Below are 15,097 nucleotides of genomic sequence, written 5' to 3' on the forward strand. Positions count from 1 at the left end.
TCACCATTATCTACTAGTCAAAATCCAATCAGGACACCCCAAGACAAATGTAACTATTTTTTACATTTCTTCAACTTAAGTTGATCCATCCTCATGCTTGAACTGGTAAAAGAATGACAAAGGAGTTTCCAAAAGAAAAACAGTCCGCCAATCTAAAATAATTTCCCTTTAAAGGACAGGGAAATGATACGAGTAATATGTTTGGAAACTCATAATTTATTTCATTTAAAATCTGTCAAGCCTCCAAACCGAGAATGACACGTGGTGATTCTTCCAGGCTAAGTTCCTTATTGTTCCTCACCTACGGACAGAATCTTGCCAGACTAAAACACTCCAGTATCTGAACCTACCAAATACTGTGGGAACTATTAGGGAGGGACTGTCCTCATCCTCTTCTGACCTGAGCCAGCAAGATTTTTATTTTTAGAGCCCATTATGGCCATATCCATGCCTAGCATATCCATGCCTAGCCTTGGATGGGCATGCCACTGCTTGAAATAAACTCAGCATAAAACAGTTGGTCCTTCACACAGCCAAGAAATGCACCCGGAAAATGCCCAGCCTTTAATTGTCCCAAACTCCTCTGTGCCCTGGTGCTTCTGTCTCATAGCCATGACTGTGCTTGCCATGTTTCAGAAACCATCTTGTTCCAAATGGGGAGACAGCAGAAGACAAGGAGGCGGGGGAGGAAGGCTGCCAGGCATCCCTCCAAGTCTTTTATTCCTCCGTCTCCTAGCAACAGTATCCGTTGCCATGGAAAGTGCCGTATGCCCCATCCCAATCAGCACATGGGGAGCAGCTAGGGTATCATTCCAGAGCATTGGCTCTTGGCACATGTTCAGAATGTAAACAGAGATGACGGGGGGGGGGGTCAGGAGGAACAGCTGGGAAATCAGCAAACCACAGACATTCACACACACACACACACACACACCATATTGCACACCCAGCTCTCATTCCTGAGCAAGAGGCTGCCAACTGCAGAGGGAACGCAGAGGCAGGAACAGCACTGTCCAAGATTCAGGGGCTGCAAAATGCATGCTGTTCTCTCTGAGGCTCAGGTCTCTAAACTTTCAGGTGGGCGAGGGGGAGGAGAGGAGCAAATCACTCAAGTTGGCTTCCAAAATCCAGGGGTGCAGCAGCCTTTTCCAGAGTCAGCATCTTCACTCCTACCAGGCATACCCTGCATGCGGGGGGGAATTCAGCTGGTACGGGCCGGTTTGGGTGAACTGGTAGTTCCGGCAATCGGTTGGGCCCACCTGCCCGCTCCTGCCCCAGCCTGTCCTTTATTTCCTTGTTTTGAAGCCCAGCTGATTGGCGTGGCACAGTAGATTGCCACAACTCTGGCAGTTTTACTCACTGGGGCTGCAGCAGAAGGTAAGTTTTATCTGAGAATGGCTGTTTTTAAAACACTGCGCACATGCGCTCGTCAAACCAGTTGTTACGAGGGCTATCCACAAAATAGATTACGTTTTCGTCTGTAGCAAGAAGGGGCGGAGCTAGCGCGGCCATCTTTGGTCTGTGTGTCTGCCGCTCAGTCTGCATCTAGTCGTGCTAGTGGGAGGTTCGTATCGTTGCCCGTTATTTCACAGCAAACGTTTGAAATGTGTGCTGCAATTGAAAATCCCTCGAGTTCTGCGATCAGTGATAAGGTTTTTGTTGGCAAAAAACCATAAACCGATTGAAATTTTAATTGAAAAATTGAAAAACTAAGAAAAGCAATTCAGACCAAGCGTAGAGGAAAGTTAAGCTCAAAAATGTTGTTCCAAGCCAGGTCTTCATCCTCGGAAACAAGTAGTAGTCGCTTGGTGCCAGATCGGGGCTGTAGGGCGGATGAGGAAAAATCTCCCACTTGAAAGCATTCAGGACTTCTCGAGTGCGATTTGCTGTGTGTGGTCAGGCATTGTCATGCAAAAACAAAATTTTTGAGCTTAACTTTCCTCTACGCTTGTTCTGAATTGCTTTTCTTAGTTTTTCAATTTTTCAATTAAAATTTCAATCGGTTTATGGTTTTTTGCCAACAAAAACCTTATCACTGATCGCACCTCACAACTCGAGGGATTTTCAATTGCAGCACACATTTCAAACGTTTGCTGTGAAATAACGGGCAACAATACGAACCTCCCACTAGTACGACTAGATGCAGACTGAGCGGCAGACACACAGACCAAAGATGGCCGCGCTAGCTCCGCCCCTTCTTGCTACAGACGAAAACGTAATCTATTTTGTGGATAGCCCTCGTACATCGGTTGAATCCCACCATTGCTTGCCTGCACTTAAGGCCAGAAGTAACAACATTTTATTTTTATTTATTTCACAGGTAGTGAAATGATCACAATTGAGATCAGAATTCCTGCTTGTTAAGTGAGGCAGCTGTTAATGTCAAGTGCCAGGAAAATCAGGAGATCCACACACTTCAAATGGGTATAAAGATTTATTTTGCAAGCCTAAGCTCTCTACAAGAATCTGAACTGCTAATAGGCAAGGGACGTCAGTGGGAGATAAGAGTAGAAGGAATTCAAGGTGTATTTGGACTTAGATCTCTTTTGGGTGTGAAGGGACTCGACTGATGGCGCGTTTGACCCCTCCCTCGGGCTCAGCCTGGCCATTACAGTTAAGTGGGTCACGCCCAATTTTACGATCTGTTTTTCCAATGGTTGTTAAGTGAACCATGCAGTCTTTAAACGAGTCCATTGGCTTGGCTTGCTGGAAGCCAGCTACGGCAGCTATAAATGGTGACTCACTGACCCCAGGATGCTGCAACCATCGTAAACACATGTCGGATGCCCATCCATCAAATTTTGGTCCCATGACTGTGGGGGAGCTATGTCAATTGTAAGTGCGAATATGAAAGTCACATTTCCCAGTGCAGTTGTAACTTTTGACAGTCACTAAATGAATGGCTGTAAGTTGAGGGTTACTGGTACGCTGCTCTAATCCATTTCCAGTGGGCAGTACAGAATAGTGCCAAATGCAGTAAAAATCAGGGTTTGGACTGGCAAGGATGGACCATATTTTTCTGATTAGGTATCATATTAAGTATGTTTTGGGGGGAAGGTTTGTGGATAGAATCTATATATATAAATTAAAAGCGAAATACCACTCACACATCATCAGAAAAGCTCCACAACCTTCAAGTGTACAAACTTGAAATTTGGCATGTATGTTCCTCTTGGCTTCTAGGTGCTCACTATGAAAGGATTTTTCGAAATGATCATCAGAGCATTCGTATTTCTTATATAATTATTATTATTATTAACACGCTTTGATGCTAAGGAGTTCTACTCCCCCTCCCCACCTGAAAAGAAATCTGTTCCAAATGCAAAACACAAGCAGAGGAGAGGAGTTTCAATTTCAGTTTTACTTTCACAGCACCAAGCAGCCTTAGTACAGAACAGTTGAGCTAAGCCACGCCCAGGCTCATTGCTGTATCCTTCTTGCTCACACAGCAAATACTGTTTCAGTTTCCAAACAGCCCTCAACTCTCACACACACTAACAGGACACTAGCCAGATGAATACCAATGGATGCTGGTAGGCAGAGGCAGAATTTCCTCCCTTATTTTCCTCCCCAAAACTAAGCCCGACCACATAGCAAAGCATGATTATTGAGCTAGTTAGGTATATTTGTTTCTTTTTCTTAGGGGTTTGGGGTGGGTGAAAAGTTTTTGTTTCATGAGTATATTTAGCAGTGATATTCTGTTATCCCTGGTGGCTGAGAGGGAAGGATCTTAAAAAACAAAACAAAAAAGGATTAGATGTGTGGACCCTGAGGTTGCATATTGTTGAGCCCTGTCCTGTTGTAGGCTTGGCTGAGCATGGAAGATCTACATCTAAAATGGGGTAACTTCCCCAACCTGCACGGAACAACATAAATTTCCCAAATTTACAAAAGTATAAAATCTTTGACTTAAGTACCGATAGTCCTCGACTTATAACAGCTCGCTTAGCGACCGTTCAAAGTTACAACGGTGCTGAAAAAAGCAACTTATAACCATTTTTCACACTTATGACCACCGCAGCATCCTCCACGGTCACGTGATCAAAATTTGGATGCTTGGCAACTGGTTCATATTTATGACAGCCGCAGTGTCCCATGGGATCAACTTTCGTAACCCTTTGACAAGCAAAGTCAATGAGGATACCAGATTCACTTAATGACCATGCTAACTTAACTTACAGCGATTCACTTAACAACTGTGACCAGAAAGATGGCGAAAGGGGCCAAAATTCACTTAACAAACATCTCACTTAGCAACAGAAATTTCAGGCTCCATTGTGGTTGTAAGTTGAGGATGAGCTGAATGGTTCAGGTAGTCCTCTATTTATGACCAAAATTGAGTCCAATCGTGGTAGTTAAGTTAGCAGCACAGTCCTTAAGTAAATCTGGCTTCCCCACTGACTTTGATTGTCGAAGGGTTACAAAATATGTTACCTATATAATAAAATGCTGTTTGTAAAGGAATAAATGAATGGATCCTAGTGGGGCTAAACCTTTCCTTTGGGGGGAAGAAAGAAGGACCCCCCCAATTAGCTTACCTCCTGCTCTGTCTAATCCCTTTCAAAGTCACCCTTGTTTTTTGGAATATACAAGAGCAGGGGTCTCCAACCTTGGCAACTTTAAGACTTGTGGACTTCAAGTTCCAGAATTCTCCAGCCAGCTATGCTTAAGTCTTAAAGTTGCCAAGGTTGGAGACCCCTGTGCAAGAGAGCTGCAAGGAAATAAGAGCAGAAAAATTCGTGTTTGCCAACGAACAAACCAAAGTCCCAAGATCAACCGTCAATCCCGGAAATCGCTTTGCCTTTGCTCCCCTCACTGCCAAGTGCTGGAGTTTGTAAGTTTTGGTTCCTTCTGCACCTCGCTTGGAGAAGCAACGGGCAGCTCCGAGTTGACTTCAGGAGTGTGGATAGCTTCAGGGTTGATGACTGTTAAGGCCTTTACACGTTTATTTAGTTTTTATTTATGTTTATTTATTTTTTAGTTTATTTAGTTTCCCCCCGAATGCCATCACTCTGCTAAACAACTAATTCCCACAACACTGTCAAACTACTTAGTAAGACTGTATTGCTATTCTTCTTCTCATCCTGCCTATTACCTATCTCCTCCTCCCACTTATGACTATAACCTTGTTGCTTGTATCTTTACGATTTATATGGTTTTATTTAGTTTCCTAGTATGATTTTGATTGCTTATTTAGTATCCTAGGACTATCATTAAGTGTTGTATCTTATGATTCTTGATGAATATATTTTATTTTTTCTTTATGTACATTGAAGAGCTTATGCATCGAAGACAAATTCCTTGTCCTAAAAAATTCTATTCTATTCTATTATGCAAAACATGTGGACGATCTTGGGACTTTGGTCTCTCGGTTCACAGAGGCGAGCCGGGACTGCTCAAAATGTTTAAGGATATATCTGCCAAGTGGTGGAAGTGCAACCAAATTCCGGGCACGTATTATCACATTAGAATTAGAATTAGAATTCTTTTATTGGCCAAGTGTGATTGGACACACAAGGAATTTGTCTTGGTGCAAAAGCTCTCAGTATACATAAAAGAAAAGAAACGTGGTGGACATGTTCAAAAGCAAAAAAAAATACTGGACTAAAATACACACCTGGCTAGAAGAAATGAAAGGGAACATATAGATTTAAAACCGGAAATATTCCTGTGGGGCATCATACCAGATAAATATAGTAAAAGAAAGGCATATTTAATAGTACATGTAGAACTGTGTTCGCACAACATTGGAAGGGCGACGAGATTTCCACAGAAGAAAAGATAATAACAAAAATTTTAGAATGCGCAGACGTGAATAAACTTACATTTGAAATTAAAGAAAAGGAAGACACTGAATATTTTGAGGTATGGGATCTGTTCTACCATTGGTTAAATAAATAAGAGAAACAGGAGTTAGAAATTCAAAGATCACAAGAGAAAGATCAATCTCACGATCAGGGTTGTGATTGTAACTGATTGTGATTCATTTTGATTAGTTTTACTAATTAACACCTACCAATGGTATGAGGGAAAAAAGCACGGTTATCATGAAATTATCATTAGAGAAGACTATTACTATGATTATGACGAATATTGCTCCAAAAAATGTAACCAGGCAACACACTGTATAGTAAGGTGACCAACCGTCCTCCTTTAGGGAGGACAGTCCTCCTTTTGTAAGTTCTGTCCTCTCTCGAAAAGTATCTTCCTACACGTCCTCCTTTTTGATATTTGAAGACTAATCTGTAAATCTCCATATTTGATCGATGCCCATCTGATCCGTTGTGTGTGATGTGACGTATTTGTATTTGACATGGCGATTCGTCAAAGGCTCGGTACAGCGCGGCGAGACGCGGTTATGAGACGCACGCGCTCCACAGAGGAGAACTGTTTTGAGAGAGTGTGCCGTGCCCAAGTGGCTTTGTTTTTTTTTCTTCAATTTATTTGTGTTCCTCCTTTTCATTGTAATAAAGTTGGTCACCTTAGGTATATAAGGAACATGATGCTTTCTTTTTATTTATTTATATTTTAATTTAAAAAATTATATATATATATATAAAAAAACAAAACAAAAGGGCGGCAGGCAAGGCAAACTGCGCACCTTGGCAGGTAGGGATCCTCTCCAAGGCTCCCTCAGACCCGCACACCGATCTAAGTGCAGGCATTTTACTGTACTGCAGAGGTCTCCAAACTTGGCAACTTTAAGACTTGTGGACTTCAACTCCCAGAATTCTCCAGCCAGAACTTTAAGACTTGTGCACTTCAACTCCCAGAATTCTCCAGACAGCTTTGCTGTCTGGAGAATTCTGGGAGTTGAAGTCCACAAGTCTTAAAGTTGCCAAGTTTGGCGACCTCTGCTGTACTGCATACCCAGCTCGGTTTCGCAACTCTTGCTGGACTTCAACCCCAACCTCCCACCCACCCACCTCCGCCATCAGCCAAAGGACGGTGGGAGTTGAAGTCCAACGGAGCTCTCTCGCGCCAGCCCACGAGAGGCTCCCACAACTCCTTCCACGCGGACCCTTGCCACCTTCCACACGCCTCTGGCCCTCGTCTTTGCGCGGGGGGATACCTTGCACTACGAGGGCTTCACGTCTGCCCGGCAGAGCCTCGTCCCGGCTCGGCATCTGCATGCTCCCCGGCATCGCGGCGGCGCGCCAGAACCCCCTGGAAGAAGCCGCCCACCGTCCACGGGTGACCCGGTCGCCCCTTGGCTGAGCCAGCGGGCGGCGCGGGATCAGCTGGGGTGGGCGGGGACGAGGGGAGGGAGGGCGTGACGTAGGCTTTGGGGGCGGGGCTCTTGGCCTTTGCAGGGCGGGGAGGGGAGGGGGAGAGAAACGCCAGGAATAGGAAAGCTTGCGCAGCGTTGGCATCCAGGTGGCATTCCGACGCACGTCTAACTCGCTTCCCCCCCCCCACGCGAATCCTTCCTTGTAAAACCTACGTAAGACTGGGGATGCGCCTAGCATCTTGGCTGGCTTGCTCCGCTTTAGGCAAAGGGGAGGCTTGCGGTTGCAAGCCTATATAGGTCACCTCGGCATGAAACCTTCTTTAATTCAGAGGAGGTTTTTTTGCAAGATCCAATCGGGGATCGGTCCCCGGGACCAGAGATTTAGGCTTCCGAGCTCCGATAACAGATCGTCAGAGTCGGAAGGGACCTTGCAGGGTCATCTGTTTTTGTTTTTTTTAATTGATTCGCTTAATTTTGTCAAAAGCTTACAATACAGTAGAAAGAAGAAGAATTTTATTTTTTATTTATTTCATTTGATTTGTCAATTGCTTACAAGATAATAGGTATAAGAATAAACGTAGTTATGAATACATGAAGTGGATACATATAAGAAAAATAAAAGAAACAATAGGACAGGGATGGTAGGCACCTTGATGCACTTATGCATGCCCCTTACAGACCTCTTAGGAATGGGGTGAGGTCAATAGAGGTTAGTTTGTGGGTAAAGGAGTGGGGGTTTGACCAATGGACAAAGTCCAATTCCCCCCCCCCAAAGCGGGAGACCCTACACCATTTCTGACAAATGGCAGTCCAATCTCTTCTTGAAGGTCTCAAGGGATGGTGCTCCCACAACTTCCAAAGGCAACTTCTGTTCCATTGGTTGATTTTCTCACTGTCAGAAAGTTTCTCCCTATTTCCAGGTTGAATCTCTCCTTATTCAGTTTCCATCCATTATTCCTTGTCTGGCCTTCGGGTACTTTAGAAAATAGCTTGACCCCTTCCTCTCTGTGGCAGCCCCTCAAATATTGGAAGACTGCTACCCTGTCTCCCCTGGTCCTTCTCTTCCCTAGACTAGCCATGCCCACTTCCTGTAACCGTTCTTCATAGCTCATCCTCAGGGAACTAGAAATTTATTTTATAGGTAATAATACTTTATTATCATTGTACATATATACACAGTATACACATACAATGAAATTCACATAATGCCCAGAGACCAGACCCAACACACACGCACACACGACATTCCCCAAACACCCACCAACCCACCAAAATTCCCCGCCCCCTAAAAACACACAAGCATCCACACAACAGACCAAGTAATACTGTCCAACAGCTCACTGATGGTGGTCCTTAAGTTCATTGTTAAGTGCAATTATAACTCTGGGATAAAAAAAAACTGTTTGAAAAATGTGTGGTCTGAGTTTTAATTGTTCTGAATCTTCTGCCAGAAGTCAACAATTCACAAAGATTGTAAGCAGGATGGGAAGAGTATCTGAGAATAGGTTGACAGACAGACAGACAGACAGACAGACAGACGGATAGATGATAAAATTATTTATTGGCCAAGTGTGATTGGACACACAAGGAATTTGTCTTGGTGCATATGGTGCATATGGCTTGGGACCAGGTTATCAAAGGGAATATCTCTTGCCGGTCACATCTACCCGACCCATTAGAGCAGGGCCTATTTCCATCCTGGCTGCAGGAGGGATGGGGTGGGGTAAAGGAAGAGGCCTAATCTACCCAGGAAGAAAATGTACCTAAGAGGAAACCCTTGGCCCAGGAGGATAGGTCTCAAATTTTGTAGGGAATCTTCCATTTTTAATTACATTAGGTTTTGTATAAGCTTGGTACTACCATAAATTTGTGTTTTCCCTTTCTCATTTGTCCGTATTTTATCAAGGATCCTTAATATCCCATAGTTTATTGATGGAACTCCTGGAGTCAATTGTTTTCCAAAGTTTCTCAAATTCAACAGAATAAATTTGTCCAACAAAGTAGATGAAACTGGTTTTGGTAGCTGATGGTTCAGTGTCTTATGGAGACAAAGCCAGGGTCTACTTATGTGGTGTGAATCAGGCGATGAGACTCAGGGGTGGGCTTCAAAAAATTTAGCAAAGGGTTCTCTGCCTGGTTGTTGGGTTGGTATCGCCATGATGGGCGGGGCCTAGTCAGCCTCCTGCACCATAGTGTGTGTGTGTGGGGGGTTGCCCTCCCCGGGCTCCTGAGGTTTTCCTCGAGGCTCTGGGAGGGCGAAAGGGGCCTCCTCAGGCTCCAGAGGCCCTCTGGGAGCCAGAAACGGGCCCATTTCTGGCCTTCCCAAACTTCCTGGAGGCCCGTTTTTGCCCTCCCTGAGCCTCCACACACATCCTGCACTTACCTGCATCTAAAATGGGCCACATGGGGACTCCTGGGAGGGAAGGGGAGGGATCAGTGGGGTCAGCCAGGAGTGGGATTTGGGGGTCCTCCGAACTGCACAGAATCTTAGGGGCTCTTCCGAACCCCCAGCAGCCCATCCCTGATGAGACCCAATCCCTAATGTGTTTGCTTCATCACAGTGTGTGAAGCGATGGCAGCAGTTGTGCTCTGTTAATCCAGATTTAGGCTTTTGAATGCCCTGAGATACACTGCTGAGGATATATCTTAGGTGAACCAATCCGAGGCCCTCAATCTAATCTTGAATGGCATTCATCCTCATTCCTCTGCCACTTGGCAGACTTTCCAAAGCCCACTGCAAGGGGATTGCTTCCCATTTTGCTCTTTTGCCAATAGATCCCTGTTGGCAAAAGACCTTGGCTTGCCCTGACCTTACCCAAGGCTGATTTGAGCAATGCACCACCAGCAAGCACTGCCCTAGAGGGAATCCTGAAGGAAATGCAACCCTTGTCAGGAGGAAAAAAAAATGTCCAGCCTGAGTTTTGCAAATAGAATTAAGGGGTTAGAGGCCGACTCTTGGAACACAAGATAAAGACTCCCTCACCTACGATTTAAACACAAGGATGAGGTTTACAAATCATCATAAGTCAATGTCTTAACCATGGCTTGTGGAACAAGCCACAGTAGGGTTATTACTAGAATGCAATAGATCCTGATTTACATAGGCCACACCTGTTTTTTTTAACTTGATAACTTTAGGATGAAGTAGCTGAGGAATTCTGGGAGATGAAGTCTACTCAACTTAAAGTTTCTGGCTGGAAAAACATCGCATTACATCAGTCCCAAATCAAAAGAAATGTTTTATATGTGGAGTAAGTATGGGAATCCAGAATGGAATCTGCTAAGGAAATCTCTGAGTCAAGAAAGCCCTGAAATGAGTGTCCTTTGCCCAAATACAAGGACGAATTATTCCACTACTCATTTGGTTGTAATGCTTTATGGCAAGAGCCACCTGCATTGGATCGTACCCAGGGTCAAAACTTAGGTCTGTAGAAATGGAGTGATAGGTTATTCCATTGCAATAAGGCAGCTGTCTCCAAACTTGGCAACTTTAAGACTTGTGGACTTCAACTCCCAGAATTCCACAGCCAACATTTGAATCCCTACTGCAGGAGGCTGGGGAATTCTGGGAGTTGAAGTCCACAAGTCTTAAAGTTGCCATGTTTGGCGTTCAAATTCATAGTGCTTCCCGATGGAAAAAAAAAACACCTTTGGTAATATTCGAATTTAGAAAGCTCAGTTTGCAGGGACTCTTCCATCGTGGGAATCCAATGATCTGCAAACCAGAGTTTATGTCTTAGCATATCGTTGTTATGGACTGATTTTTATATCTGCAGTCTATTGCTGGAGGCCAGTATATCCAACTTACTCAGGTTGACCCAACTTGGCAATGATTGAAATCCTCAGGTGTTCCTTGCATTGACATTGTTCAAAATGACAGGTGATCCACTGTTTTGTTTGGCATAAATTAGTCTGCCCAGGAAGATAGTGAGAAAAGATCCATTGTTGAATAAAAATGTTTAGCATTCTCCCCCCATGCTAAAAAAAAATATGAAAGTGACATGGAATCGGCTCTGCTTTGTGGCCCATACAGCAGTCAGCTAAAGCTAGAGGACTCCATGTTTATTAGGTTCTCCAGTAATATTTGACACATCATTGAAATGTATAAAGAAAACTCCATGGGGATGGATGGCTCTCTTTGCAGCAGGAACAACTGTGTCATTAAAAGGATCCCTCAGTGGGGAAATGACTTTTGTAGATTAAATTGCAGGGGAAACTATACGTGTGGGAGGGGAGGAGAAGAGAAGCTTAAATTCAAATGATTACGGCTGCTGAGAATGAATTAAAATCGCAGCACACACAATTTAGGTCACAATCAACATGTCCTGAAAATGATAATAGGAAGAGAGAGAAGAACCAAATGGGAGAAAGAAGGCGGGTGGAAAATTGGGGTAGCAAGTCGATTTAAACTCTTAATCAAGTTGGCTCCTTTGCGCCTTCAGTTTTCATGTTTCTCCTTCCACATCATCCATTCTCAAGGATGAGATTTGCCTTTGCACAAAATGCTGCACACAAAATGCTGCACGGTGTTGACAGAAATTAGTTTGGATGGAGGGATGGTTAGAAAGCCACGGTAACAGAAATTTCCTGATAGTGAGAACAATTAATCGGTGGAATGAGTTGTCTCCTGAAGTTAGGGTTGCTCCAGCACCGCAGTTTTTTTTTTAACAAGATATTGGACAACCATTTGTCTGAAATGATACAGGGTTCTCCTGCTTGAGCAAGGGGGTGGACTAGAAGACCTCCAAGGTCCCTTCCAACTCTGTTATTCATTGCTTTCATCAGAAGGAAATGGACTCAAACCAGCTTCAAGGTTCGTGTGATTGGATCTTCTGTTTAAGTTGCATATCCGTCTCCACCATTGGAAGTCTCAAAATATCTAGTGGCTCCCGAGATGCTTTTTTTTTAAAAGCTGGAAGAGTGTGGCCTAAGCTGAACCATTTTCAAAAAAGGATGTTTTGTATTTATTACGCCAAAATCATCCATCCATCCAGAAGAAGGTATGACTCAGACCTGATTGTTTTTAAAAGCAGAGCTAACTTCCCCACCGATTTTCTTTTCCCCCCAGAGTCCAATTTTGTTACATAAATTTAACCCCCCTTCAACTGTTTGGGTCCTAAACAAATGGCTCAAACCGATAACATTTTAAGAGCCTTCTCATTCACCGTTCATTCTGTCTGTTCTCTCACACACATACCAGCCTACACAACAGACCCACACATCTGAAAAAGGGTGGCTTAAAAACGGGATTTTTTTTTTAAAAAAAACAACATTTAAAACATCTTGAATGTCAACCCACCTTCTCATACCACCTTCCCCTCCCTCCCAAACCTTAATCGGATGCCGATTTCAATCCCTAATCGGTTAAAAACAAACATTTTTTTTTTTAAAAAAATGCTCTGCTATTTTTAAAATCCATCTCCCTAATGTTTTTTTTTTCCTTTCAGAGCTGTGTGGAACCGAGTACCGGTATATGATTCAGCATCGAGGGAAGGCCTTGAACTTGTTTATCTGCAGCCGGGGTAGGACAAAAAGAACCCCCAACAACAACAACGGTGACAACAATCCTTGAAGGATACTGGTAATATTGCCACAGTTGGTTAGGAAAAGAAGAATTCAACAATAGCTAGGTCATAAGGCAAGGCAGATGATAATGCAAATGGCCTCTTCATATCCACACACCTGCCTCTCCCCAAGCCCAGAGATACCTTGGAGGGAACCCCATTTCCAAAAGCCAACCTGGGACAAGCAGAGACCCTTCCTGGTTTATAAGGTGGAGAAAGCTGGATTTGAATCCCAGGCGTATCTTGGGGGTGGTCCTTGACTCCATCTCTGGTTGCCACTCTTAATCTCAGGTCTATTTCCTGCTCCACCCTGTCTTGATACGTGCTGGCAGAAGAAGCTTTTTGGGTATCTTTTATCACAAAGGGGTTAAATTTACACACAGGCAGACCTCATGAGTTGGTGGGGGGGTGGGGGGTGGAATGCACCTTTCAACAGCAATGGCCTCATTCCGGTTAGAAAGGCAACATTGACACCTTGGGTGTCAGTCACCCATCAGCTCACTTGCTAAGATCATCTCTCACTTGGGTTTTATTTGTCTGTGCGCCAGTCTCCTCCCTCCCTCCCTTCCCCCTTCCCCCCCCATCTCTCTTTCTCTCTCTGCATCTTTCTCCCCTCTCCACCAAGAAGGAACAGCTTGGAATGTTCTGCAGTTCAAACATTAAGGTAATTATGATTCAGCGGGTGTTGGGGTGGTGGTGGAAGAAGGGGGAGAGGGAGTCCAGAGATTGGGTGTGTGTGTGGGGGGGGGGAACGCGGAAGAGAGAGAAGAGAGAGAGAGAGAAACGGCTAAACACTGTCCTGTAAGGAATACACTATTGTTTCAGATCTTAAATAGGGAATTCGGAAAGGGCATTTGGGCGAGGGATGAGAAAGCTTTCTTGATAGCCCTTTAAGTGAGGGACTGTACGTGTGTGTGTGTGTGTGTGTGTGTGTGTGTGTGAGAGAGAGAGAGAGAGAGAGAGAGGGAACTGTGGGTGCACATATACACATGCTACAGGCTTAGCACTAGCTATGTTCTTTGCTGATCCAACCCAGCCATAGATGCTGCTCCATGTGTCACTCAGGAATAACTGCATGCTTCTGGAAAGCTCTGGCATCCCCCCAATAGATCAGTAATGAAAGCAATTGTTTTATCCCCATGACGGGTACCCAACCCCCTCCCACCCTGCATGTCATTGTCATACAGCTACACTCCCCCTTTCCCACCAACATCTATACTGAGATCAGTTTCCATCTAGCTAGAATTAACCAGTCAGCTCGCACAAGGCTCAAGGAAGCCAGTTCTGGCTCCCATACAGCTTTTCTTCCTACGGCTCCTCCTCTGACTCCTGCTGTCCTATGGCACCCTTTCTCTTCCCAGGTCCCCCTGCTTTCTTATCTGTGTGAACACCCTACCTCCCCCCTCCCACCCCCCACAGTTTTGTGTATGCCTTCTGCACTCTAGCATTAGCAGACCCCTGGGAGGTCAGGATAAGTTTTTCCATTGTCCTTCCTCTCCTTATAAGCAAAGCCCGGAAACTCTGCGCCACTGGCAGCAAGGCCAGCATTTCGTACCTCCTTGGTGCATTTTGCCAGCAATGCCACTTCACCCTCCAACCTCATCCCCGCAGTCCCATTGTTCCCTAGTGGGGTGGTCAGGCTTCAGGATGCGACCTTGTGCTGGACTCTGAAATTACACCAAAGTCAAGGGCAGACTAACGTTGCAAATAGGAAGGAAGGACTAAGGGAGCATTGATGTTCATGCTCAGCCGGGGAAACGGTTTATAAGTATCCTGGGTTCAAACTCAAAACCCGGTCATGACTAGCTTTTGATGGTTTGACTCAGTATGAAAAACATCCTCTTTTGTCTGGCTAATAAATGATAGGGAGGCAGGAAACCCCAGCTGCTCTTAAGCATTGATTAGCAGATTCCTATTTGTGCTCTTTCATGTAGACTTTAAATGCATGCCCCATCTTTTTACTCATGACACGGGCAACGGCTGACCTAACTGCCTTGAATCGGATTGTGCTATTTTTTCCAAAGACTGCCTTTAAAAAACAATCTCTTAAGAAGAACAAAAGAACCTTTCCCCCATCCCATCACCCCTTCTGAATCATACCTCCTCTTTCAGATGCCACCCTACTTCAAAAAAAAAATGACCTTGAAAGAAAACAATGAACAAAACCAGGTTGGGGTGGAATTTCTGTAGAACAAGCACACACTCTTATCACCAAGGAAGTTGAGAGGGGCTGCAACCACCCACGAAACAGGAGTGATTTCTATCTGCAAGTGGGAGTCAGCTGCAACCCACATCTTTTTTT

The 15,097-nt window shown here is 44.5% G+C and overlaps 1 protein-coding gene and 1 long non-coding RNA gene across 10 annotated transcripts in view; one reads left to right on the forward strand and one right to left on the reverse strand.

The window, feature by feature from the left end:
- The window catches only part of LOC113417625 (mitochondrial peptide methionine sulfoxide reductase-like), a 93,030-nt gene extending 85,774 nt beyond the window's left edge, over positions 1 to 7,256 (reverse strand). For 7 of the 8 annotated variants that reach the window (XM_087970712.1, XM_087970711.1, XM_026676114.2 and 4 more), the window contains exon 1: positions 7,073 to 7,256. In XM_087970712.1, the coding sequence (XP_087826838.1) occupies positions 7,073 to 7,145 (73 nt within the window). In that variant the 5' untranslated portion in view covers positions 7,146 to 7,256. The remainder of the gene's footprint in view (positions 1 to 7,072) is intronic. The other variant, XM_087970715.1, reaches the window with a different exon arrangement.
- Positions 7,257 to 13,374: 6,118 nt separating this feature from the next.
- LOC148129895 (uncharacterized) overlaps positions 13,375 to 15,097 on the forward strand; it is a 58,990-nt gene continuing 57,267 nt past the window's right edge. For both annotated transcript variants that reach the window (XR_015750466.1, XR_015750465.1), the window contains exon 1: positions 13,375 to 13,459. This is a non-coding gene — a long non-coding RNA (uncharacterized LOC148129895). The remainder of the gene's footprint in view (positions 13,460 to 15,097) is intronic.

The sequence above is a fragment of the Notechis scutatus genome, chromosome 8, assembly GCF_049901735.1.
Source record: "Notechis scutatus isolate UNSWTSFEM ecotype Mainland chromosome 8, rNotScu1.2, whole genome shotgun sequence".
Lineage (NCBI taxonomy): Eukaryota > Metazoa > Chordata > Lepidosauria > Squamata > Elapidae > Notechis > Notechis scutatus.